At 48.8% G+C, this 26,676-nt stretch overlaps 1 protein-coding gene across 1 annotated transcript in view; it reads right to left on the reverse strand.

Annotated features, from left to right (window-relative positions):
* Positions 1–12,640: 12,640 nt before the first annotated feature.
* Positions 12,641–26,676, reverse strand: part of KLHL12 (kelch like family member 12) — an 88,913-nt gene continuing 74,877 nt past the window's right edge. Inside the window, exons 10-11 of the mRNA XM_065403037.1 lie at positions 13,341–13,527; positions 12,641–12,767 (exon numbers count right to left, since the gene is read on the reverse strand). Coding sequence (XP_065259109.1) covers positions 12,641–12,767; positions 13,341–13,527 — 314 coding nt within the window. The remainder of the gene's footprint in view (positions 12,768–13,340; positions 13,528–26,676) is intronic.

The following is a 26,676-nucleotide window of genomic DNA, read 5'->3' on the forward strand; positions in this document are numbered from 1 at the left end:
CTGGTCCTGCTTTGAGCAGGAGATTAGACTAGATGACCTCCTGAGGTCTCTTCCAACCCTAATATTCTATGATTCTATGATTTACCTTTTGGGTGGCCCAGCTATTATCTGGGACATGACACACATTTAGCAGCGGGTCATACAACTATTTCTTAAACAACTGCAGGATGCTGGGATCAGGAATCTTGAGGTTTTTGCCAGGCTCTGGGAGAAGTGCGCTACATGAGGTGAGAGCTGGGGTTATGGACTGGATGGGGTGCACACAAAGTTAGCCTTGTAACAAGTTACTGGTCTTGTTGGTTGGCTGGGTTTTTTGGCAACCCCCCCATATAGCTCTCCAAGGGTAAGAAATGTCAGGAAGTAACGCTGGGAGAAAGTTTAGGATGTGTTTGTGCTCCCTGCCACTGGGAGAAAGCAAAATTACAGCAGTACCAGCAGCAAGATTGGCGCTGCCTCTGTACCCTCTTCCAGTGAACAATAGTGAACAATATTGCTAAATGAGCTTGTGCCTGTGACTATATTCCAGGGACTCTGCCTGCTCGTGCTAACATACCAATAAGGAGCTAGCGAGATCATGTCGCAGCATGTTCAGGTGGAAGGTGGATGAGACTTCCTCTGTCATATTTGGAGACTGGGTTCTACTCCCCAGATCAGCCCAAAGTGGCCTTGTGCAGCCCCTAAGGTACATCAATATGGCAAAAAAAAAAACCCAAAACCCACAAATCCTGTGGCAGGGAGTCTCAGAGCCCAGGTCAACAGACTTGGGCTCATGCTACGGCACTAAAAATAGCTCATAGACGTTAGGGCTTGGGCAGAAGCTTGGGCCCTGAAGCCCAGGGACAGGGCTGGGTTCAGAGCCTGAGCTTCCGCCAGAGCCCAAATGTCTACACAGCTAGTTTCTCCACCGTAGTGTGAGCCCAAGTCTGTTGACTTGGATTCTGATAGTGTAGTGGGGTTTCTTTTGCTGTGTAGACATAGGCGCCAACTTTCTCCGGCGCCAGTGGATGCCAGCGCCCCCCCGCCCCGACTCCACCCCATCCCCGCCCCCATTCCAACCCCACCCAAAGTCCCCACCCTAACTCCGCCCCCTCCCTGCCCCTATTGGATCCCTTCCCCCGGGGAGGTGTCGCCGGCAGCGCGGAGGAAATCCGCCTCCCCATGTCCCCTGACTGCCGCTAGCTCGCTGTCAGCCGGGTGCTGCCTCTCCCCCGCCCGCCGGCCTCGGCCCATCCCCCCGGCTGGGCTGCGAAATGAGCGGGCGAAAGCAGCCTCCCCACCCCCATGGTGACAAGAGCCGCCACCGTCCCCGCCCCCCAGAAAAGCCCGACCCCGCGTGCTCTTGACAGCACCTGGCAGGCACCTGCTGCATTCTCGCTTCTCTTTTGTGCGGCTGCTGCTTTTCACATGGTGGCTGCTGGAAAGGGGGCAAGTGGCAGGGGGGTTCTGCAAAGCGCTGCGCTGCTGGCTCGGCAGGCAAGGTTTCTATAGGGGCCTGGCTCTGCACAGCGTCGATAAAAAAGCCAGCAAGCCAGCCCCTGGCAGGTGTTACCGAGAGGGAGTTATTGGGGATGAGCAGTCCAAAAGAAGCAGTGACTCATTCTCACCCACTCCTGCCCCTGGCCTAAAGAGCAGCTGCCTTGTAGAAAACTTTGAAAACCCATCTCCTGAGACACAGTGGTGCCTGTCTTGTTTGGCCCACGGGTTTTTGTTTTTTACATTTAGGATACCCCTGTGAAAACAGGACCTTAATTGTTTCACAATGCCTCACCCCCATTCCAACCGCATCCCCAAAGTCCCCGCCCTAACTCCGCTCCCTCCCTGCCCCTATTGGATCCCTTCCCCAAATCCCTGCCCCGGCCCTGCCTCTTCCCCCAGTGCGCTGTGTTCCCCTTCTTCCCCCCTCCCTCCCTGCCCTGCGAATCAGCTGCTTCGCAGCGCAAGTGCTGGGAGGGAGGGGGGAGAAGCAGGACGCAGCGGCGCGCTCGCGGAGGAGGCGGAGGTGAGCTGGAGCAGGGGGGTGGGGTGGGGTGGGGCCATGGGGAGCTGCCGGTGGGTGCTGAGCACCCACCAATTTTTTTCCATGGGTGCTCCAGCCCCGGAGCACCCACGGAGTCGGCGCCTATGTGTGTAGACATATCCCAAATTAACTGAGGCCAAGTCTACACTACAAAGTTAAGTCAACTTAAGTTACACCAACATACAGTCACTGCTGTAATTAAACCTCTGTTGCATGTCCACACTATGCTCCTTGTGTTGGTGGTGCGCATCTACAGTAGAAGCTCTTGCATCGACCCAGAGAGCAGTGCAGTGTGGGTAGCTATCCCACTGCACAACTGGCCGCAGGGTGCTTTGGGAAGGGTTTGCAATGCCTCGTAGGGGCAGGTTCAGTGTCACATGATGCAGGTTTCTCAATCCCATAATTCCATGGGCATCCTACTAGGTTTCCAGCTGCTTTTCAACTGCCCTGGTAAGCTGTGAGCCAGCCATTGTGTCAGAAAGCCTGGATCCTGCACTGCTCTTCAGTATTGAGCTGTGTGTTATTAACACAAGGCTATAAGAGGAGCCCAATGGGGGACTATTTGGCTGAAGGAGGCCTTGAAGGAGCATTTTAATAATGAGCCACAGTAACGTGTGTTGCTGTAATGTGCTGAGCCTGGCATTGTTTGTTAGCATTGTGCTATGTACCTTGTAGTGATTGCTGTGTGTGTTCAACTATAACAATTCACATGCACCTATTGCTATTGTTGGTGAATGTTAGCAGATAACTTCAGTTTTCACACGTAGATTTTTATTCCACACCCATACCCATGTGGAAGCAGGATAAATAAATTAAAAAGCAGGATAAATGTTTTAGTCAATTTAAGGATAGAGTGAAAGTTAGCCCTAAACCTAACAACCCGAGAGTTGTTAGAGATGCAGAATTCTCGCCTTGCTTTTAGCTGATAAGGATGGAATGCTGATTTAAGCAGAAACCTTGAGATAAGGTAGAGTCTGAAGGGAGTTTGTATAAACAAAGGATAACCGTTAGCCGCTGATATATGTAACAGGAAGGTATAAATACTTGCCCTATATTGCTTGTAAAACGAAGATCTGCCTAAGGTCAGGGGGGCCCCCTGTCCGGCCGCAGTCTTCCCTTGCAATTGCTCGTAATAAATTTTTCTGGCTTGTTGCTAACAAACGCAGAGTGAGGACTTGTTTTCTTCCACAAAACCTACCTATGTAATGTGGAGGAAAACTTCATATATGCAGGGGAAAGTATCTTTAAAGGGGAGGGAACAGGGTGAACCAACACGGCTTTCACAGCTGGGTATATGTGCGGTTGTTCTGTTTAATCTCCTACGGGGTGGAGTGCCTTGGGTGCTGCTGCAGCCCTGGAAGATACATGGAATGGGGGGTGGGGGAGAGTGTAGGGAGGTCCTGGAATGCTGTTTCTTTTCTAATTAAGCTTTGTATGATTGGAGAAGGTTTCAGCCAGAATTAAAACACAAAATCCTTCCTCAAAAGAAGTAAATCCCTTTTCTTTAATGAATAATCTACAATAGGCAAAAATTGTACCAATTTCCCACTCTCCATCAGTAATTTAATCCTGCGCAGTTTACATCTATATGAAAAAGTGAATGCCAGTGCTATCTTTCTTTCTTCCTTAAAACCATGCCTGCTTTTTCTATAGTCTGAGGCTAAGCACCCTGACCTCCCACCCTGACTGCTCCCTTCAAAAGCTCCTCACCCTTATACCACTACCCTGGCTGCTCCCACAACCCCAACTCCAGCCCCCCTATTCCCCTACAGCCCTCACCCTGACTGCTCCCCCACCTGCATGTCAGCACCCTGACCCCAGCCCCCTTGTAGAAGCAACATGCCTGCAAATCTGCACCAGAGTGACTATTTGCCTCTCTTGTCTTCTGCTATGCCTGCTGCAGCTTTTTGATTTTTTACATGGCACGGCTGTGTCCCCCTATTATAGCCCTTCTTCTCCATGCCCCCAAAAAGTTCCTGTAGCTACAGCAGAGCTGGGCCCCCTCTCCCCACAGACCCAGGAGATCCACTACCTCCTGTGTACTCCAGGCAGGAGCATGTTTGCTGCCTGAAGCCATCCTGCACAGCTGGACAGCTGCTATGTGAGCTCTCCACACCTAGCAAACAGGAAGAGCAAGTTCAAAACTTCCTGGGGCTTTAAAAGGGGAGGGGCACATGCCTGGGTACCTGGCTGCAGGGCAGTGACTTTCAAAACAGCAACTGGAGCGGTCACAATGGACATTGTGGGACACCGCCTGGAGGCCACTTAGGGCAACATAAGCAATGCAGCATCTACACTGACGCTGCACCACTCTACCTACATCGCCCTAGACATTACACCTCTCATCAAGGTGATTTTATTATGTTGGTGTAGCAGGAGAGTTAAACTGGCAGGAGGAGCATCACAGCATATACACCTGTCTTATGTTGACTTAACTTTGTAGCGTAGACAAACCCTCAGTTTCTTACACAATGTATCCTTAAGGGGCAGTTCTGATTCCTCACACGCACCAGGGCTTTTTGCTCCTCACACCTATCCAGAAAGTGGGATTCTAAAACCCAATATTGGAACATTAGCAATCCAGGAGATGCTGAGTTAAGGACTGCCCACACTTCTACTGATATCACCTATCACTGATAGCGGAGGGGGGACACTTACAAAAACCAGGAATGCAGAGTTAAGGTGACACTTTCCACATGTCCTTAACTCTGTCCCCTTCGAGCCCTGCCTTGAAGAATCCCTCAGGAAGACCACAGTACTGCACCCCTCCCTTCATCTTGGAGTTATGCTGGGCACAGAGATAATGGAAGGTTTGGTTAAGGAGGACTAAGGCATTGTTATATTGCCAGTTTCTATTTCCCTCCCCTGTGTGGGATGCTGGGACAGAACACCACACGCACAGCTACCCAGAAGAGGTGCAGCAGAACAGACAACTGGATTCAGCCAGACTGCAGAATGGCTTTGAAAGCCAGTGCACTGCAGAGACCAGCCCGAACAGTTCAGCAGCATTTTCATTCCATTCTCTGCAGAAAACTGCGCCCTTGATTTCACAAATGTGCAACACCCAACATGTTGAAATAAAAGCATTTAGCCACCATTCTACTCTTGCTAAGGCAGTAGCTGAAACAATGTCTGACCCGGTTGCGGTTTCATTAGTCAAGAGGAAAAAGACAGGCCAGGTCATGAAAGATCTGATTTTCCAGAGCTCAGCACCTGAAACTGGGGCCTGATTGTCAAATGGAAGCTGAGCTCTGGGCCAGATTAGCAAAAGTGTTCACCTCCTACTGTGACCTCAGCTAACATGCTGAGTTCTGAAAACCTGGCCTCTGGGATTTGTCTAGGCTAGAATTTGTGGCCCTGTTGAAACTCAATTAATTACCAATTAATGCAAGTTAACTAATATGACTCTAAATGCTAGTCTAGATACTTCACAAAGGTCTGTTGCAGGAGTCAAAAGTTTAAGGTTTGGCCTGGGGGTCTGTGATAAAGGTGCTATCACAAAATACAGCACAAAGGTGGCTTTTAAAAACCAAATTACCGTATATACTTGTTCATAAGCTGAATATTTCTGGTAAAAAAGTGAAGCATCAAAGAGCGGGGGTCAACTTATAAACGGGTCTACACCAAAATTTGATGATTTTAAACACTATGGAATTATTGAATTGAATATCTAATACACTGTCGTTTTGTTTACCTGGAGCGTCCGCAGGCATGGAGCCCCTCAGCTCCCTGTGACCGTGGTTCACCATTCCCAGGCAATGGGAGCTGCAGGAAGTGGCTGGGAACGGCACAGTGTGGCTACAGGGAGCTGAGGGGCTCCATGCCTGCGGACGCTCCAGGTAAACAAAACATCCGAACCCACCAGTAGCTTACCCTGACAAGCCAGGAGCCAAAGTTTGCCGACCCATTTATTGATGTCAATATTGCAGCCTTTTAAAGTTGCAAAGGCTTTGTTTAGTGGACTAGATTGGCTTGAAATGAATACTAAAAGAGCAGTGCTGCAGATCTGCATGACATTTGCCTCATGCATTTCACAAAATGCTACACCTTACAAGCCAATCAGAAAAATACCATGAACGATAGTACTATAGCATTGGTGTCAGTCCGCTACTGTATAATTTGATCTCTTCATGCATTTCTGCCAATGGACCTCATAAGTCTCGAGCCAATATGAAAATATAACGTACAGAATCGAAGGAATCGCTAATAAAATTTAAATAGCCTGTTATCGCCACAGACATGCCAATCTACAAGGCTGCTTTGAAATAAACAAAGAATAATAATAATTTGACAGCGATAAAGCAGGTGACATTCCTAAAGTCCTAAAAAATCTATAACTATAATAATAATAATAATAATCTATTTTCATACTAGTATTTAAAATGAACGGTGAAATCAAAAGAAAACGGTCTGCTTATCACGCAGCGTTCAAACTTAAAGTTGTTGAATATGCAGAAGCAAACAATAATTGCACTGCTGCTCCTGAGTTCTGTATCAATGAGAAGCAAGTAAGAGAATGGTGAAAAAAATAAAACAACACTAAAAGACATGCCAAGAAGCAAGAAAAAAATGTCCAACATGGTGTGCTTCCTTTCCTGACCTAGAGAAAGATCTCAATAATTGGGTTGTTGAATGTCGACAAAATGGGTACAGTGTCACTAGAACTGGAATTAGTCTGCGTGCTCTGCAAATGTCGAAAGACGACAAATACAAATCAGTAAAGCTGTCAATGTTTGTCGCATCAGCAGGTTGGGGTACTCGCTTCATGAATTGTCATGGTCTCTGTCTTCGTCAGCGAACAAAGACAGCGCAAAAGCTGCCGAGAGATCTGGAAGAAAAAAATCGAATCTTTCCAAAGGTTTATTATAAAATATCGAAAGGAATATGCATTTGAACTGTCACAAATAGCAAATATGGATGAAGCACCGATGACATTCGATCTCCCGAGCAACAGAATGGTAACCGGTGTTGGTGAAAAAACAGTTTTAATTAAAACCACTGGCCATGAAAAAAATCCATTTTACGGTGGTTTTATTGTGTTTGGCAAATGGATCAAAGCTCCCTCTTGTTATTTTTAAAAGAAAAACCTTATCTAAAAACATGAAATTTCCTGCTGGTGTCATCGTACGTGCACACGAAAAGGGATGGATGGATGAAAGTGGGACTACTGAATGGCTGGAAAAAGTGTGGAATAAGAGACCAGGAGCACTTTTCAAGAAATCGGCTATGCTCATTTGGGACATGTTCAGGGCACACAAGACAGATGAGGTGAAAAATGTGGCCAAAAATATGAAAACTACTTTGGCTGTAATACCCGGAGGCTTAACTTCGGTTCTACAACCACTTGACGTCTGCCTGAACAAACCCTTTAAAGACAGGCTACGCAAAATGTGGTCTGAATGGACGTGCTCAGGCATGGCAAAGTTGACAAAAGGCGGGAATCGTGTCCATTCCCATGGAAGTGACAGAAAAATCATTTCAGAAATGCTGTATCAGCAATGCACTCGATTGGTCAGAAGATGATGACATATTTGATGATGACACAACAGAGACTGATGATGAGAAGGAATCTGAGTCTGAAGATGACACTGCTGACATCTACGATGATAATGCAGGTGACTGAAGCCAAGTTTAATGAACTGCTTGGTGAATCAGAGACTGATTCAGACTTTGAAGGATTTTAAGACTTTTTAAAGTCTCATACTGTTCTAAGGTACTTATTTAAATATCCAGTTGCTGATTTTAAATATTGACTGTAATTTTGAAGGTGAATACATATTAGTTCAGTTATTATTATAACAGGTTTTTCGTTAGATTACACTACAATAATTCTAGCAAAACTTTTGAGTGTTTCTTGTGATGCCAACTTTTAAAATATAGCAGGGGTCAGAAAACTTTGTCTCCCGCCCGTCAGGGTAAGCCGCTGGCAGGTGGGACGTTTTGTTTATTTGGAGCGTCTACAGGCACAGAGCCCCTCAGCTCCCAGTGGCCGTGGTTTGCCGTTCCCAGCCAATGGGAGCTGCAGGAAGTGGCATCACTTCCTGCAGCTCCCATTGGCTGGGAACGGCAAACCCCGGCCACTGGGAGCTGAGGGGCTCCGTGCCTGCGAACGTTCTAGGTAAACAAAACATCCAGGCCCGCTAGTGGCTTACCCTAATGGGCCTGGAGCCAAAGTTTGCCAACCCCTGAAATATAAGGCCAGCTTATGAAAGGGTCATACAGTTTTTGCTATTTTTATCTATCCATCTTGGGGGGTCGGCTTATAAACGAACGGCTAATGAACGAGTATATACGGTAACTAGTTTGATTGAGTTAATGTGACTTGACACATTCCTTCCCATGTTAGCTTAGTCCTGACTAAGATTTAAAGGTGTGATGATAGCGTGCCTTAGCCGATGTCTCCTAACACTCACCCTACACTCTGGTGGAAACAGGGCAGTGTGGATTTCAGCATGCACTACACTGGGTGAGTTGACGTTTGGCTCCCCCAGGCTCCAATATGCCCTATTTAGCATGTATGAAAGTAAGACTCACCCCGTCTACACTGGAGCTGTAAAACACGTTTGTTAGAAGTTATTAGCTAACACGAAAAACACCTTTTATCCCTGTCTAGACATACCAGAGATTAGCCTCTACAGTGGCATCACTGCCAAGTTTTGTTCATCTTCATGTGGGAACATCTAATATAAATGTAATACACTAATTTGCATATGTGAAAATAATTTGCATATAACCATAATTTCACCTTTACAAAAATGGCCTGGATTTAGTGCTGGTGAAGGCATCACCTATTTGACAGCACTGCTGAATGAAGCCCTCATTCTTCTCCATGCTGTCAAGCCAGCAGGCCTCACCACTAATCTGGAGATGGTTGATGTTTCTGCTAACGGGGTAGCGAGGAGATGGGTGGTAACAGACAGCCCATTCGATAATTATTTTTTCAGAACTATAATGTAGCCAGTTTGTCAGCTAGATAGTTTTTACGCAGTGTTGGTGTAACTGTGGTGGGCCCAGGATATTGGAGAGACAAGGTGGGGGAGGTGATATCTTTTATTGGACCAACTTCTGTTGGTGAGAGAGATAAGCTTTCAAGCTTACACAGAGACCTTCTTCACCAAGAAGAGTGCTGTGTAAGTTCAAAAGCTTGTCTCTCTCACCAACAGAAGTTCAACAAAAAATATCACCTCACCCACCTTGTCCAGCTAGTTTTTAATCCATTTAGTATGTGCTGCTTTGATTTTGTACAGTGCTATTTTTAAATCAGAATTCCATACAGTAGCCAGTCAAAAACATGAGTCTAAATATATCACACTTACCTTAATCAACCAAATTTGTAATTTCATCAAAAAGCAGTATCAAGTTTGCTTGGCAAGATCTATTTTCCACAAAACCATACTGAATGGCCTGAATTATGCTGCCATTCTTTAATTGTTTACTGACTGCATCCAACCTCAGCTTTTCCATTATTTTACCAGGGATCGATGTTAGGCTAACCACATTAGAGTTACCTGGGTTGTCCCATTTACCCTTTTAAAACCCTGATACTACATTGCCTTTTTGTTGTTGTTGTTTTGCAGTCCTCTGAAACTTCTGGAACAGTCCAAGCTTTTAAAAATTCCACATCAGTGGTCAAGAGAACTCCTCAGCCAATTCTCTTAAAACTCTTGGGTGCAAGTTATCCAGTTTGCTGATTTAAGAATACTTAACTTTAACAGCTGCTGTTTAACATCCTCCCTAGTTGCTGTTGGAACAGAGTATTTCATTATCACTGTAAGGTGTGAAAACATCATCTAGCTTCTTTCGAAACACAAAAGAAATATTTATTGAGCACTTCTGCCTTTTCTCAATCAATATATACAATTTTACCATCTCCATCACTAATCAGCTTAGACTATTGTTAGGATTTCTTTTGTTTGTGATATATTTAGCAATGCCATGCCCCTCCAGCAAATACAACCTTTACAATACAGCTCTTCCTAGAAAGGTCCCCATGACACTGTGGACAGGGCCAAGCCCTGCTATAACCTGGTTTAGGCCCTGTTATTTCATTCATTGGAATGGAACGAAGTCAGCAGAACCAAGCATTGACCACCATCACTGGTGGGTGGCTGGACAATAGGGAAACTGGAGGTGGAAGCCTGGGGCCTGATGTTAGAAAGCAGCACAAAAGGCCTCTGCATGGAAGCTGACCCAAGAAAGGTCAGAGGAGCTGCTGCATGCTTCGAGTGTAGACCACCACCCCTTTGCTGTGATTATAACCTGGGAACTCTCAGAAGTCTCTCTCCTCATGCCATAGGAGGTTTGGCTTAGGCCATTTCCTATTTACTGCTCTGGGATCCTGCATGCAGTTATGGAAATAGTTAGTGCTTCCCAGTGAGTACTGGATAGGGCTCCTGTTTGGATCTTATTCCTACATGGGAGCTCACACTTCATCAGCAAGGCAGTTCCTCATATACTCATGGCTTAGGAAGAGGGCTAGAGAGTGGTCCAGCCAGTACCCCTGCTCTCCCCTTGATGCAGAGAGGGTCAGCACTGCAGGAAACCTGCATGTTTAAAATCCAGAAAACATGAGGAGAGGATGTTTGGAAGGGGACTAAGTCACAAGCTAGGGGATTGCAAGAGCGCTCTCAACCCAGGACTAGGATCACTGAAGGATTTGGTGAGGGTGGGGAGGGAGGTACTGAGGGTATTTTGCAATTACACCATTGGCAAGAAAGCAAATACGAGCTGCTATTTTCAGGCTCTACAACACACAACAAGCTGTGCCTCACCCCTAGCTCAAAAGTAACACATTTCGCAATCTCCATCTAGATTGGATGTTCCATGAATCACATAAATGTCCAATCCTTTCCTGAATCCTCCTAAATTGGCCTCAAATCGATTTGGCAGCAGCAAATTCTTCTAGACCTCCTACCCCCAAAAGATGTTTGTAACACTGACCATAATGGACAGGACACATCTATTAAGAACCACCCACCCAGGCTTGTAAACTGCAGGTCAAAAAGTCACAGCTAAAGAGAACTTCAACATGGATGACTAACTGGTCTAATGAGGGTCTTTTAAGGCAACCATACAGGTGTATCCCCAACATACCCCTTAAATGCATGACTAGAGGGCAGAGAACAAACTCCTACAGATACTTTATTTTTGATACTTTCACTAAAAAAAATACATAGGAAATGAAACACAAAACATGTGATAGGAACAAATGGAGGAATTCAGAGTGTTGGCTGAAAGTGCATCATTAACTCCTTCTACTGTGTCCCTGGTCCCACTCCATCCCCGAAGCACAGAATCAACAGCACACACAGAGAGCAGCACCACCCAAAACCCAGACATTGTGGGAGGCTTGGCAGGAGTGACTGAGGCTTCTGATCCTTGAGCAGAGAGCACCAAAGATGTAAGATGGGCTGAAGGGGAGGACAGTCTAGCAAGCCAATGGATGAAGCTGCATTATTTGCAGCTTCAGCTGTGGAGCTTGGACTGTATGTTTTGCACACAGCATTATGGGTGTGAGAAGACGAGGTGTTAGGAGCCAAGGAAGTAAATAGCTGAGAGTAAAGGCATGAAAGGGGTTTGAAGTGCCAGTTCTAGATGCCTTGTGTCTCGAGGCAGGGAATGGTTCTTATTCAGTAGTACATGTACGTTCTAAATTGATCCTGAGTCCTGTCTACCCTCCCATGTCTCAGTCACCAAGGGATCCGCTGGTTCCACTGTTCTGCACGATGACAAACACTCACAGGGTTGTGGTGAGCAGCAGAGTGAGGTTTCTGCTGCCAGAAAAAGCTCTCACTCCCAAGACAAGTCCATCAATCTTCTTGAAGAAAATGCGACCATGTTAAACACATTATTCTCCTCACCTCTTCCAGTCTGTTTCCAGTAGGCAGACTGGGATACTGCAGTCTTGCCAACACCCCAATCTCTGCTTCTCCCTCCTCCACTATTACCTGGAGTGCCAGACCCTTCTCCTCCCCCGCCGCATCTGGGTCTCAGTAGTTGAAAGCATTAGTGTGCGATTTCTGTCCTTTGTACACAGGTCCATGTATAACCTGCAGATGTAGCTCCAGTGTAGCACACACTGGCAATCATCTGCATGGAAGTGCACTTGGTACATGGAACACTTAGCTTTAAACATTTAGTTTGTATGAGAATCTGAAGCTGGCACATCAAGAACAGTTTGGATTCCACCCTCAAACACGCAGGCAGCTCAGAGCTGCCAGTGACCCTGCAAGGACTGCAGGTGCAGAGGTGACTGTCAGATCAGCTGTAAGTACGTATCTTCCTAAACATTCATTAGGCTGTCTGACCAGCCAAAGCTCCAAGCATATCTGCTGGGTTGATAAAGTTAGCTGTTGGGATGGCAGGTTGGCAGAGGATGCAATTTCTCCTGACCCACCCAAGTACCTTTTTCTAGCTTCACACAGAGCTCTTGATTTCAAGTGGCTGCTGGGGTGATGTCTTTGTCCACACAACGTATTTCAAGCAGCACACAAAGAATGCTGCACTAGTGCCTGCAGTCCCTGCATCCCCAGCTATCAGGAACAGTCCCTGCAAATCACGTGAGACTCTCCTCCTTCAGCCTGTCCTTCTCAAGGAGTTTCTCTCACCTGGGCTTCTCCAAAGTCACTTCTCCCGAAGGACACAAACACCAGCATCACAACGCTGTGTACCCAGTGAGGTCACCACTTCCCAGCTGTCAATGATGGGATCATAGCACTCAATGCTGCTCAGCAGCGAGTTGCCATCATACCTGCAAAGGACAGAGGGCTACAGGTGAGCAATGATTTCTGAGAGGGAGAGAGGGGAGTATGGAGCCCTGGGTGGGAGCTTAAGGAGTTACCCTTGGCGTTTGAAGGCCCAAAATGCTGCTAAAGCTCTGTGCACAGGGAAGGAGGGCTGAAATAAGATCAGCACAGCAGTTCCAGAGCACCTCTCCCACCATCTCCCTGGCCAGCTCAGCAGCGTCCCAGCATGTGGCGCTGCTTGTTTAACTCACTATGGTGACACCATGGCCTGTCATTCTTTGGGTGCGCCAAAAGGGAAATACATGGAGAGCCCCTGTTTTGAAGCTCTACCGCAGGATCTGCAGCCACTGCACTAAACTCACTTGCTGGCTATTACTTTGCTTAGTGACAACAAGCCACTCCCCCTCCCCCAGCCTGGGTTGGACACTCCCTGCTAATACGTTTTAAACATGGCTGTCTGCGTCTGCACTAAGGATTAAGTCTTGTTTAGCAGCATGTTAGAGGACTCCTTTCCTACCACCAAACAAGTTCCCAGTGTAGACAACCCTTCAAAGAGCAGCAAGACCCACCCTTCTTACCCAGCTATTGCATACAGCCGTCCCCTCAGCATGGTGGCACCCACGTAGCAACGAGGCGTTGTCATACTCGTCACAGTAGTCCAGGAATCAGTGCGAACGTTATAGGCTTCCACAGAGGAGAGATGCGCTGTCCCATCAAACCCACCAACAACGTAAATGTGATCGTTCAACAACGCTACTCCTGCTCCTGGAAGGGGAAGGGGAGTTATGCTGAGCAACAGCGACCAGCACACGATTATCACTGCAGGTAGGCTGGATGGAGCACTCTCCCCATAACTGCAGCTCTATGGCACGGATGCTGCTGCACTTACAGGGACAGAAAGGACATTTCTTACTTGCTTCAACTTTCTCCAAAATAGCTTGTTAGGGTTGAAGTGTTTCCTGATTGTTCTTACCTCAAAGGAGACCGGTGGGTCGGCCGTGGAGCCCCCTGGAGTGGCGCCTTCATGGCGCTGGATATATACCCTGGCCGACCCAGCGCCCCCTCAGTTCCTTCTTACCGGCTACTCCGTCAGAGGGGAAGGAGGGCAGGTTTGGAATGGATACGAGCAACACATCTCGAAGAACAACAGTTACAAAGGAGGAGGGATAGCTCAGTGGTTTGAGCACTGGCCTGCTAAACCCAGGGTTGTGAGTTCAATCCTTGTGGGGACCATTTAGGGATCTGGGGGGAAAAAAGAAAAAAACAAAACCCTGTCAAGAATAGTACTTGGTCCTGCTAGTGAAGGCAGGGGACTGGACTCAATGACTTTTCAAGGTCCCTTACAGTTCTATGAGATAGGTATATCTCCATATATGCTATTATTATTAAAGGTGAGTAACCGTCTTTTCTTCTTCGAGTGCTTGCTCATATCGATTCCAATTAGGTGACTCCCAAGCCTTACTTAGGCGGTGGGGTCGGAGTGAAGTACCGTGGATTGTAGGATCGCCCTACCAAATGCTGCATTGTCTCTGGCTTGTCTAACGATGGCATAGTGTGAGGCGAACGTATGCACTAAAGACCAAGTAGCAGCTCTGCAGATCTCGTGGATTGGCACCTGGGCCAGGAAGGCTGCCGACGAGGCTTGAGCCCTCGTGGAGTGAGCGGTGAGATGGGGGGTCGGGATCTCGGCCAGATCATAGCAAGCACGAATACATGACATGATCCAAGAAGAGATGAGCTGGGAGACTGGAAGACCCTTCATCCGGTCTGCTACCGCGACGAAGAGCTGCGTCGTTTTCCGGAATGGTTTCATATGTTCTGTGTAGAAGACAAGAGTCCTACGAACATCGAGGGAGTGAAGCTATTGTTCCTGACTATTGGCGTGAGGTTTTGGGAAGAAAACCGGGAGGAAGATACCTGGTTGATATGAAAAGTCGATACCAACTTGGGAAGAAAGGCAGGGTGAGGTCGTAGCTGCACCTTATCCGTATGGAAGATCGTGTAAGGTGGTTCCGATGTAAGAGCCTTGAGCTCAGAGACACACCTCGTGAAGTGATAGCAATGAGGAAAGCTGTTTTCCAAGAGAGGTACAAAAGGGAACATGTGGCCAAAGGTTCAAACGGGGGTCCCATAAGTCTGGAGAGGACCAAGTTGAGGTCCCATGTGGGTACAGGCTGCTGTACTTGTGGATATAGACGGTCCAGGCCCTTGAGGAACCTACCAACCATGGGGTTGGCGGAGACAGATCGCCCATTCGCTCCCGGGTGGAAAGCTGAGATGGCTGCCAGGTGAACTCTGATGGATGATATCGCCAAGCCCTGCTGTTTCAGGTCCAGGAGATAGTCTAGAATGAGAGGCATGGACGCTTGGAGGGGAAGCGTGTCATGGAGAGAGCACCAGCATGAGAATCTATTTAGCCATATACGTAGCCTGAGTGGAAGATTTCCTGCTGCTCAACAGGACCTGCTGCACCAAACGAGAACAGAGAAGTTCAGAGTGGCTCAGCCATGCAGCATCCATGCCGTGAGGTGGAGGGACCGCAGGTTGGGGTGCGATCCTGCATGATCAGGTCCGGAAAGAGAGGCAGCGGAATCGGGGTGTCCACCGAGATCTCTAACAGCGTGGTGTACCAATTCTGCCTGGGCCACGCTGGGGCGACCAGAATCAGTCGTGATCTGTCCCTGCGTGCCTTGATCGGGACCTTGTGTACAAGGGGAAATGGTGGGAAGGCGTACAACAACCTGCTTGTCCACGGGAGTAGGAAGGCGTCTGTGAGCGAGCCCGGGGAGCGGCCCTGGAGGGAGCAAAACGCCGGGACTTCCGATTGCTGCGCGAGGCAAACAGGTCAACCTGGGGAAACCCCCACGTTAGGAAGATGGGGTGGATGACATCCGGGTGGACTGACCACTCATGGGATTGGAAGGACCTGCTGAGGTGGTCCACCAACGTGTTCTGGACCCCTGGGAGAAACAACGCCACCAGGTGAATAGAATGGGCTATGCAGAACTCCCAGAGTCGAATGGCCTCTTGACAGAGGGGGGAGGAATGAGCCCCCCTTGCTTGTTGATGCAGAACACAGCCGTGGTGTTGTCTGTGAGGACCACCACACAATGACCATGCAACGCTCCCAAAAGCCTTGGCACGCAAGACGCACCTCCATCAGCTCCCGTACATTGATATGGAGAGAGAGATCGGATGGGGCCCATAGACCTTGCATCTGGATGTCCCCGAGGTGGGCGCCCCATACCAGGGCTGACGGATCCGTGACGAGGGACAAGGAGGGCTGAGGGGTGTGGAAGGGGACTCCTTTGCATACCACCCTTGGGTCTAGCCACCATTGGAGGGAGGCCAGGACCCTTTCCGGAACAGTGACCACCAGGTTCAGGCTGTCTTGACCTGGACGGTAGACAGATGCCTGCCAGGCCTGAAGCGGTCAGAGCCGAAGTCTGGCATGTCTGGTCACATGTGTGCAGGAAGCCATATGACCCAGGAGACTCAGGCATGTTCTTGCCGTCGAGGTTAGGAAGCTTTGAAGGCTCCAGATGAGGCCCGTCAGAGTGTGGAAAAGCGCGTCCGGCAGGAGGGCTTGGGCAAGCATGGAATCTAGGATCGCCCCGATGAATTCTATTCTCTGGGTTGGTTCTAGAGTCGACTTCGCCGCATTGATGAGAAGACGTAATGGAGAAAACGTGTCCATGACCACTTGAACGTGGGATTGCACCTGTTCTTTGGTGCGACCTTGGATGAGCCAGTCGTCGAGATACGGGTATATCTGTATCCGTCTCCGACGAAGGGAGGCGGCCACGACTGCCATACATTTGGTGAACACCCGGCGGGCCGTGGAAAGGCCGAACGGAAGGACCATGAACAGGTAGTGTTCGCAGTTGACCACAAAGCAGAGGAAGTGTCTGGGTGCCGGATGGATTGTTATGTGGAAATATGTGTCCTTCATGTCGAGGGCGGCGTACCAGTCTCCAGGATCCAGGGAAGGTATAATGGTACCCAAGGAGACCATGCGGAACTTCAACTTTACCATGAATTTGTTGAGTCCGCGCAGGTCCAGAATAGGCCGAAGCCCGCCCTTTGCCTTGGGTATTAGGAAGTAACGGGAGTAAAACCCCTTGTCCCTTAGCTCCCTTGGAACCTCCTCGATCGCCCCCATGGATAGGAGTGTTTGAACCTCCTGAACGAGGAGTTGCTCGTGAGAAGGGTCCCTGAAGAGGGACAGGGTGGGGAGAAAGAAAATTGCAGAGAGTATCCCCTTTCCACCGTGTGAAGAACCCAACGGTCTGTGGTTATACGGGACCAAGCACGGTGGAAACGGGATAAACAATTCAGGAAGGGTGGGGTAGGATCCTGACCGAGGTTCGGTACATCATCCTCGAGCATCACTTCCAAAGTTTTGCTTAGGGCCCGCTGAGGGCTTGGAAGGGCCTTGGTCGGGTTGGTGGTTTCCTCCTGGTATTGCGCCCCCACCTCCTATAGAAGTCCTGCCTCGGCCGAGGAGGGGGATAGGAGCATTGGGGCTGAGGCTTAAATGGCTTCCGCTGGGTAGCCGGTGTGTGCATCCCCAGCGATCACATTATGGCCCTTGAGTCCTTGAGGCTCTGAAGCCTTGAGTCAGTTTTGTCTGAAAACAGGCCCTCTCCATCAAAGGGGAGATCCTGTAATGTTTGCTGAAGCTCCGGTGGTAAGCCGGAAGCTTGCAGCCAAGATATACGTCTCACTGCAATGCCCGAAGAGAGGGTCCAAGCAGCAGAGTCTACGGTGTTCAACGAGGCCTGTAATGAGGTCCTCACCACTGTCTTGCCCTCTTCCACCAAGGCCCCAAACTCCTCTCTGGACTCCGAAGGAACCAGCTTCTTGAACTTCAACATGGAGTTCCAAGAGTTATAGTTGTATCAGCTCAGGAGTGCCTGCTGGTTTGCGATCTGGAGCTGAAGACCACCCAAGGAGTACATTTTGTGCCCAAATAAATCGAGGCGTTTGGCCTGTTTTGATTTGGGTGCTGGGGCTTGCACTCCTTCTCATTCACTGAGGCCACCACCAGTGAACAGGGCTGTGGATGTGTGTACAGATAGTCATATTCTTTGGAGGGGACGAAGTACTTCCACTCCACCCCTTTAGCAGTTGAAGGAATGGACGCGGGTATTTGCCAGATTGTTCTGGCCGTGGTCTGAATAGTCCGGATGAGCGGTAGGGCCACCCTAGATGGAGCCTCTGCAGACAAAATGTCAACCACAGGGTCCTCCACCTCTAGAACCTCCTCCGCTTGGAGGTTCATATTCCGTGCCACCCTACGTAAGAGGTCCTGGTGGGCATGGTGGTCTATTGTGGGGGACCCGAAATAGCAGTGTGTGCCACTGCCTCATCAGGTGAGGTGGAGGCCACAGGAGGAAGAGGATCATCTGGGCCCTCTTGGTCAGCTGTGTCTCAGAGTCCTGAGTCCGCGATCTCAGCGTCCAGACCTGGAAGCGGGGTTGGAAGAGGGTCTGGATGGACACTGCCCCAGTTTCCATGTCCCCAGGAGCAAGACGACGGCCTCTGGCACCCGTGGCTCAGAGGGGGCTGAACGAGAAGCCCCTGACGGAGCACCCTGGGCCTGGTGGTACGCCCAGGGCGTCCAAAAGGGCCATTGAGTAGACCCTTGGATCGGACCTTGTCCCTGCGCCTGCCAATGAGCAGCCCCTGAGTTCAGACGGCTGTGATCCAAGTGGCGGCGGTCGGATAGACGCGACCCCGTGTCCGACTCTGTCGAATGAGAGGCGGAGCGCAATGGCCATGGTGGTGCCAAGCGGGTCTGCACCAACTCGCATCAATGCAATGGAGATTGGTACCGCGAAGATGGAGAGCGACACCGCGATGGGGAGAGGTGCCGTGACCTAGATCGGTGCCGGGGTCTGGACCGGTGCTGAGATCTGGACCTAGACCTCGACGGTGATAGTCATTGGGAGTGGCGCCTGGACTGAGATCAGCTCCTGGACGGTGACTGCTGTACAGAGCGGTGCCGAGACCGGTGCTGGGAGTCTGATCAGTGCCGCGAGTACGACCGGCGCCACGAAGGAGAGCGGCGCCGTGACTGCGAGCGACGTCGGGGCTGCGAGCAGTGTCGGGAGCAGGAACGGTGCCAAGAGCGGGATCGGTGCCATGGCTCAATCGACAGTGCCAGGTGGATAAGGGCCGGCTTGCTCCGGGATGGGACCACACGAGCAGGAACCGGTGCCTTTCTCTGCTGAGGGGATGCCGACGCTGTCATAGCAATCAGATCCCTTGCAGCCGCAAATGTGTCTGGAGTCGATAGCAACTGGACTTCAACCACGCTACGCGTCGGGGAGTCCAGACTCACCGGACTCAATGGCTCCGCTCTCGGTGCCAGAGTCAATGCTGCCAAAGTCGGCACTTGTGCCCCGGTCGCTCTTCTACGGGACGCGGTGCCGAGGGCAGGTCCAGGGAGGCTGGCGTCTGTTGAGGTGGGCCAGCCTTTTCTGGTCTATGGTGCCGCTTCTGACCAGGTGAATGCGAGCGGTGCTGGACCCATGATGCCGGCTGCGGTGCCAGGGAACGCCGGTACCGCGGGTCTCTATCAGAGTCTGACCACGGTGCAGTTCCTACTGTTGCCGCCGGGGTGCTGCGCACCGAAGCGCTCGGTGCCAGGTCTTGGCGCAGTGCTGGAGGTTGATGGCTAAGAGCCGCCTCCACGAGGAACTGTCACAAACGAAAGTCCCGCTCCTTTTTAGTCCAGGGCTGAAAACCTTTGCAGATCCTGTACTTCTTGGTCTGATGAGATTCCCCCAGACACTTTAGGGAAGAGTCATGGGGGTCACCTGTTGGCATGGGCTTGGAGCAGGACACGCAGGGTTTAAAGCCCGGAGCCTTGGGCATGAGCCCAAGCTACCGGTGGGGAGGAGGGAAGATCCCTGCCAACCCGCTAAATAGAACTATTTACACTATAACTAACTATAAACTATTAATAAACTATTAACACTGTTCAGAGGAATAATGCTAGGGAGAGTGGAGAGCAGCAAAGCCGAGCTCCACAGTTCCAACGACCGTCACGGGCGGTAAGAAGGAACTGAGGGGGCGCTGGGTCGGCCAGGGTATATATCCAGCGCCATGAAGGTGCCACTCCAGGGGGCTCCACGGTCGACCCACTGGGTGTTGCTAGGGTAAAAGTTCTCCGATGGCCGTGCATGCAGCGTGCGCACACCTAATTGGAATCGATATGAGCAAGCACTCGAAGAACAACAACTGGATTTCTCTGCTTTTAGTGGACAGTTTGGGCAATATGCACGGGGAAGGGGCAGGGCACTGGGTTCAGGCTGCAGACAGAGCTGAAGCAATAGCTCTAAACATGCTCGCCCAACTCAAGGGTGCAGAAAGGTTTAAACCCAATGGAACTGCCGTGATTCTACTGAGTGTGTGTGGGAGGCCATGCTGGGGGACTCAGTACAGAGGAGTAGTTTGGTGGCCGTACAAATGAGCAGATCTATTAATATGCACACATAGACTCATAGACTCATAGATTTTAAGGTCAGAAGGGACCATTGTGGTCATCTAGTCTGACCTCCCGCATGATGCAGGCCACAAAAGCTGACCCACCCACTTTCCCTTAACTCAGCTGTTGAAGTCTCCAGATCGTGATATAAAGACTTCAAGTCGCAGAGAATCCTCCAGCTTGCGACCCCTGCCCTATGCTGCGGAGGAAGGCGAAAAACCTCCAGGGCCTCTGCCAATCTACCCTGGAGGAAAATTCCTTCCCGACCCCAAATATGGCGATCAGTAGAACCCCGAGCATACAGGGAAACGGTGGGGGCGAAAGACCTTTCTGGCTTCAAGATTAGGCTTGATAAGTTTATGGAGGGAATGGTTTGAAGGGATAACGTGATTTTAGTCAATTAGGCATTAACGTGCCATCGCGGGTAAAATGAGGGTCCGGCTGTAGAATCTTGCCTGTATGCTCGGGGTTCTGCTGATCGCCATATTTGGGGTCGGGAAGGAATTTTCCTCCAGGGTAGATTGGCAGAGGCCCTGGAGGTTTTTCGCCTTCCTCCGCAGCATAGGGCAGGGGTCGCAGGCTGGAAGATTCTGTTGTGGGTGGGTCAGCTTTTGTGGCCTGCATCATGCGGGAGGTCAGACTAGATGACCATATTGGTCCCTTCTGACCTTAAAGTCTATGAGTCTATGAGTCTATGAGTCTACAGGCAAGAATCTCCAGCCGGACCCTCATTTTACCAGCGATGGCACGTTATTGCCTAATTGACTAAAATCACGTTATCCCATCAAACCATTCCCTCCATGGACTTATCCTGCCTAATCTTGAAGCAAGGGAGGTCTTTCGCCCCCACCGTTTCCCTCAGAAGGCTGTTCCAAAATTTCACCCCTCTGACGGTTAGAAACCTTCGTCTAATTTCAAGCCTAAACTTCCCCACGGCCAGTTTATATCCATTCGTTCTCGTGTCCACATTAGTACTGAGCTGAAATAATTCCTCTCCCTCCCTGGTATTTATCCCTCTGATATATTTAAAGAGAGCAATCATATCCCCCCTCAGCCTTCTTTTGGTTAGGCTAAACAAACCGAGCTCCTCGAGTCTCCTTTCATAGGAAAGGCTTTCCATTCCTCGGATCATCCTAGTGGCCCTTCTCTGTACCCGTTCCAGTTTGAGTTTGTCCTTTTTAAACATAGGAGACCAGAACTGCACACAGTACTCCAAATGAGGTCTCACCAGCGCCTTGTATAACGGAAGCAGCACCTCCTTGTCCCTACTAGAAATACCTCGCCTAACGCATCCCAAGATCGCATTAGCTTTTTTCACAGCCACGTCACATTGCCGACTCATAGTCATCCTGCGATCAACCAGGACTCCGAGGTCCTTCTCCTCCTCCGTCACTTCCAACCTATGCGTCCCCAGCTTATAACTAAAATTCTTGTTAGTCATCCCTAAATGCATCACCTTACATTTCTCACTATTAAATCTCATCCTATTATTATTACTCCAATTTACAAGGTCATCCAAGTCTCCCTGCAGAATATCCCGATCCTTCTCCGAATTGGCAATACCTCCCAACTTTGTGTCATCTGCAAACTTTATCAGCCCACTCCTACATTCGGTTCCGAGGTCAGTAATAAATAGATTAAATAAAATCGGACCCAAAACCGAACCTTGAGGAACCCCACTGGTGACCTCCCTCCAACCTGACAGTTCACCTTTCAGTACTACCCGCTGCAGTCTACCCTTTAACCAGTTCTTTATCCACCTCTGGATTTTCATATCGATCCCCATGTTTTCCAATTTAACCAATAATTCCTCATGCGGCACAGTATCAAACGCTTTACTAAAATCGAGGTATATTAGATCCACCGCATTTCCTTTATCTAGAAGGTCTGTTACTTTCTCAAAGAAGGAGATCAGGTTGGTTTGGCACGATCTGCCTTTCGTAAACCCATGTTGTAATTTGTCCCAATTGCCATTCGCCTCAAGGTCCTTAACTACTTTCTCCTTCAAAATTTTTTCCAAGACCTTGCATACTACAGATGTTAAACTAACAGGCCTGTAGTTACCCGGGTCACTTTTTTCCCCCTTCTTGAAAATAGGAACCACATTAGCTATTTTCCAGTCCAACGGTACCACCCCCGAGTTTACAGATTCATTAAAAATTATCGTTAAGGGGCTTGCAATTTCTCTTGCCAGTTCCTTCAATATTCTAGGATGAAGATCATCCGGTCCGCCCGATTTAGTCCCGTTTAGCTGGTCAAGTTTGGCTTCCACCTCTGATGCTGTAATGTCAATCCCCCCTCCTTTATTCCCCTCTGTCCTGCTCCCTCTATTCCTAAGCCCTTCATTAGCCTTATTAAAGACCGACGCAAAATATTCATTTAGATATTGTGCCATGCCTAGATTATCCTTAATCTCCACTCCATCTACATTCTTCAGCGGTCCCACTTCCTCTTTCTTTGTTTTCTTCCAATTTATATGGCTATAAAACCTCTTACTATTGGATTTAATTCCCCTCGCAAGGTCCAACTCTACACGGCTTTTGGCCTTTCTCGTAGACTCATAGACTCATAGACTTTAAGGTCAGAAGGGACCAATATGGTCATCTAGTCTGACCTCCCGCATGATGCAGGCCACAAAAGCTGACCCACCCACAACAGAATCTTCCAGCCTGCGACCCCTGCCCTATGCTGCGGAGGAAGGCGAAAAACCTCCAGGGCCTCTGCCAATCTACCCTGGAGGAAAATTCCTTCCCGACCCCAAATATGGCGATCAGCAGAACCCCGAGCATACAGACAAGATTCTACAGCCGGACCCTCATTTTACCCGCGATGGCACGTTAATGCCTAATTGACTAAAATCACGTTATCCCTTCAAACCATTCCCTCCATAAACTTATCAAGCCTAATCTTGAAGCCAGAAAGGTCTTTCGCCCCCACTGTTTCCCTCGGAAGGCTGTTCCAAAATTTCACCCCTCTGACGGTTAGAAACCTTCTTCTAATTTCAAGCCTAAACTTCCCCACGGCCAGTTTATATCCATTCGTTCTCGTGTCCACATTACTACTGAGCTGAAATAATTCCTCTCCCTCCTTGGTATTAATCCCTTTGATATATTTAAAGAGAGCAATCATATCCCCCCTCAGCCTTCTTTTGGTTAGGCTAAACAAACCGAGCTCCTCGAGTCTCCTTTCATAGGAAAGGTTTTCCATTCCTCGGATCATCCTAGTGGCCCTTCTCTGTACCCGTTCCAGTTTGAGTTCATCCTTTTTAAACATAGGAGACCAGAACTGCACACAGTACTCCAAATGAGGTCTCACCAGCGCCTTGTATAACGGAAGCAGCACCTCCCTGTCCCTACTAGAAATACCTCGCCTAACGCATCCCAAAATCGCATTAGCTTTTTTCACAGCCACGTCACATTGCCGACTCATAGTCATCCTGCGATCAACCAGGACTCCGAGGTCCTTCTCCTCCTCCGTCACTTCCAACCTATGCGTCCCTAACTTATAACTAAAATTCTTGTTAGTCATCCCTAAATGCATCACCTTACACTTCTCACTATTAAATCTCATCCTATTATTGTTACTCCAATTTACAAGGTCATCCAAGTCTCCCTGCAGAATATCCCGATCCTTCTCCGAATTGGCAATACCTCCCAACTTTGTGTCATCCGCAAACTTTATCAGCCCACTCCTACATTCGGTTCCGAGGTCAGTAACGAATAGATTGAATAAAATCGGACCCAAAACCGAACCTTGAGGAACCCCACTGGTGACCTCCGTCCAACCCGACAGTTCACCTTTCAGTACTACCCGCTGCAGTCTCCCCTTTAACCAGTTCTTTATCCACCTCTGGAATTTCATATCGATCCCCATCTTTTCTAATTTAACCAATAATTCCTCGTGCGGCACAGTATCAAACGCTTTACTAAAATCGAGGTAAATTAGATCCACCGCATTTCCTTTATCTAGAAGGTCTGTTACTTTCTCAAAGAAGGAGATCAAGTTGGTTTGGCACGATCTGCCTTTCGTAAACCCATGTTGTAATTTGTCCCAATTGCCATTCACCTCAAGGTCCTTAACTACTTTTTCCTTCAAAATTTTTTCCAAGACCTTGCATACTACAGAAGTTAAACTAACAGGCCTGTAGTTACCCGGGTCACTTTTTTTCCCCTTCTTAAAAATAGGAACCACATTAGCTATTTTCCAGTCCATTGGTACCACCCCCGAGTTTACAGATTTATTAAAAATTATCGCCAAGGGGCTTGCAATTTCTCGCGCCAGCTCCTTCAATATTCTAGGATGGAGATCATCCGGTCCGCCCGATTTAGTCCCATTTAGCTGGTCAAGTTTGGCTTCCACCTCTGATACTGTAATTGCAATCGCCCCTCCTTTATTCCCTTCTATCCCGCTCCCTCTATTCCTAAGCCCTTCATTAGCCTTATTAAACACCGACGCAAAATATTCATTTAGATATTGTGCCATGCCTAGATTATCCTTAATCTCCACTCCATCTACATGCTTCAGCGGTCCCACTTCCTCTTTCTTTGTTTTCTTCCTATTTATATGGCTATAAAACCTCTTACTATTGGATTTAATTCCCCTCGCGAGGTCCAACTCCACACGGCTTTTGGCCTTTCTCACCGCATCCCTACATGCTCTGACCTCAATAAGGTAGGTTTCCTTGCCGATCTCTCCCCTCTTCCATTCTTTGTACGCTTTCTGTTTTTTCTTAATCGCCCCTTTGAGACGCCCGCTCATCCAGCTAGGTCTAATTCTCCTGCCTACTAACCGTTTCCCCTTTCTCGGGATACAGGCCTCGGACAGCTCGTGCAACTTCAGCTTGAAATAATCCCAGGCCTCATCTGCCTTTAGCTCTCTAAGTATGTTAGCCCAATCCACTTCCCTAAGTAGTTGCCTTAATTTATTAAAGTTGGCCTTTTTGAAATCGTAAACCTTAGTCACAGTTTTATTTCTGTTAATCCTTCCATTTAGTTTAAACCAAATTAGTTCATGGTCACTCGAGCCAAGGTTGTCCCCTACTACCATTTCCTCAACGAGGTCCTCACTACTCACCAGCACCAAATCTAAAATGGCATCCCCCCTCGTTGGTTCAGCTACTACTTGATGAAGGAATTCATCTGCTAGCACGTCTAGGAACATCTGAGCCCTATTATTGTTACTAGCATTTGTTCCCCAATCTATGTCCGGGAAGTTAAAGTCCCCCATGATTACACAGCTCTTATTAGTTTTTACTTCCTTAAAAACATTAAATAGTTCTCTGTCCGCATCCAGGCTAGATCCCGGCGGTCTATAGCACACCCCAAGCAGTATCTCAGGGGAGGCTCTAGTAGTTCTTTTACCCAGTGTAATCATTGCCCAGACAGACTCTGTCTTATCCATTCCATCACTTATTATTTCTTTACATTTTAGCTCATTATTGACATACCCCCACCTTTACCTTTTTTCCGGTCAATCCTAAACAGCACATACCCTTCCATACCTGTACTCCAGTCATGACTACAGTTCCACCACGTTTCGGTTATTCCTACGATATCAGGTTTCATTTCTTGGACCAGGAGCTCCAATTCCTCCATTTTGTTACGTAGGCTTCTCGCATTGGTGTATAAACATCTTACCGTATGCTGTCTATCCTTTCTCCCATTAGTTATGCACTTTGGTACGGACCCCGTACTGTCCAACCGCCCCCTCCTTCTCATGTCCAATCCCCTACCCCTACCTATATCTGTGATTATCTCTTCACCCTCCTTTTCAGTGTTGGAATCTGGCGTGGAGATTAACTGGACATCTCCCAACCGTCTCCCCCAATTTCCTAGTTTAAAGCCCTTTTGATGAGATGAGCCAGCCTCCCTCCCAGAAGTCTATTTCCTTCCCTACTCAGGTGAAGTCCATCCCGTGAGAACAGCTGTCTGTCCCCGAAAGCCTCCCAGTGGCCATACATCCCAAAGCCCTCCTTATAGCACCACTCCCTTAGCCAGCTATTTATCCTTAAAATTCTGTCAGCCCTTTGCTGTCCTTCTCTAGGAACAGGCAGAATCCCACTGAAGATAATCTGAGCCTCAACTTCCTTAGGTCTAACCCCTGCACAGTGAATGCATTCATCTCTGGCTGCTACTCAGCTTGCTACTTGGCTGTAGTGGGGAGAAGGCCACTGCTCTGCACCAAGCTGGGGGTGGAATTCCTTTACCCCTATCCCTCTTAGACCTTCTACATACAGCCAGGCAATATCTGGCTCTAAGGACATGAAGGCTGCTGTCATCAACCTCGGTGATGTGGTGGCACTGAAGCACAGCGGAATTAAAAGCCTACCTTGCTCCAAAATGACCATACCTACTGGATAAGGTCAAAGTTACCCTTTCCCTGGGATGTGGTTTACTGGTAACTCAAACAACTGAAAATAA

This window comes from Emys orbicularis, chromosome 4 (genome assembly GCF_028017835.1).
Source record: "Emys orbicularis isolate rEmyOrb1 chromosome 4, rEmyOrb1.hap1, whole genome shotgun sequence".
Lineage (NCBI taxonomy): Eukaryota > Metazoa > Chordata > Testudines > Emydidae > Emys > Emys orbicularis.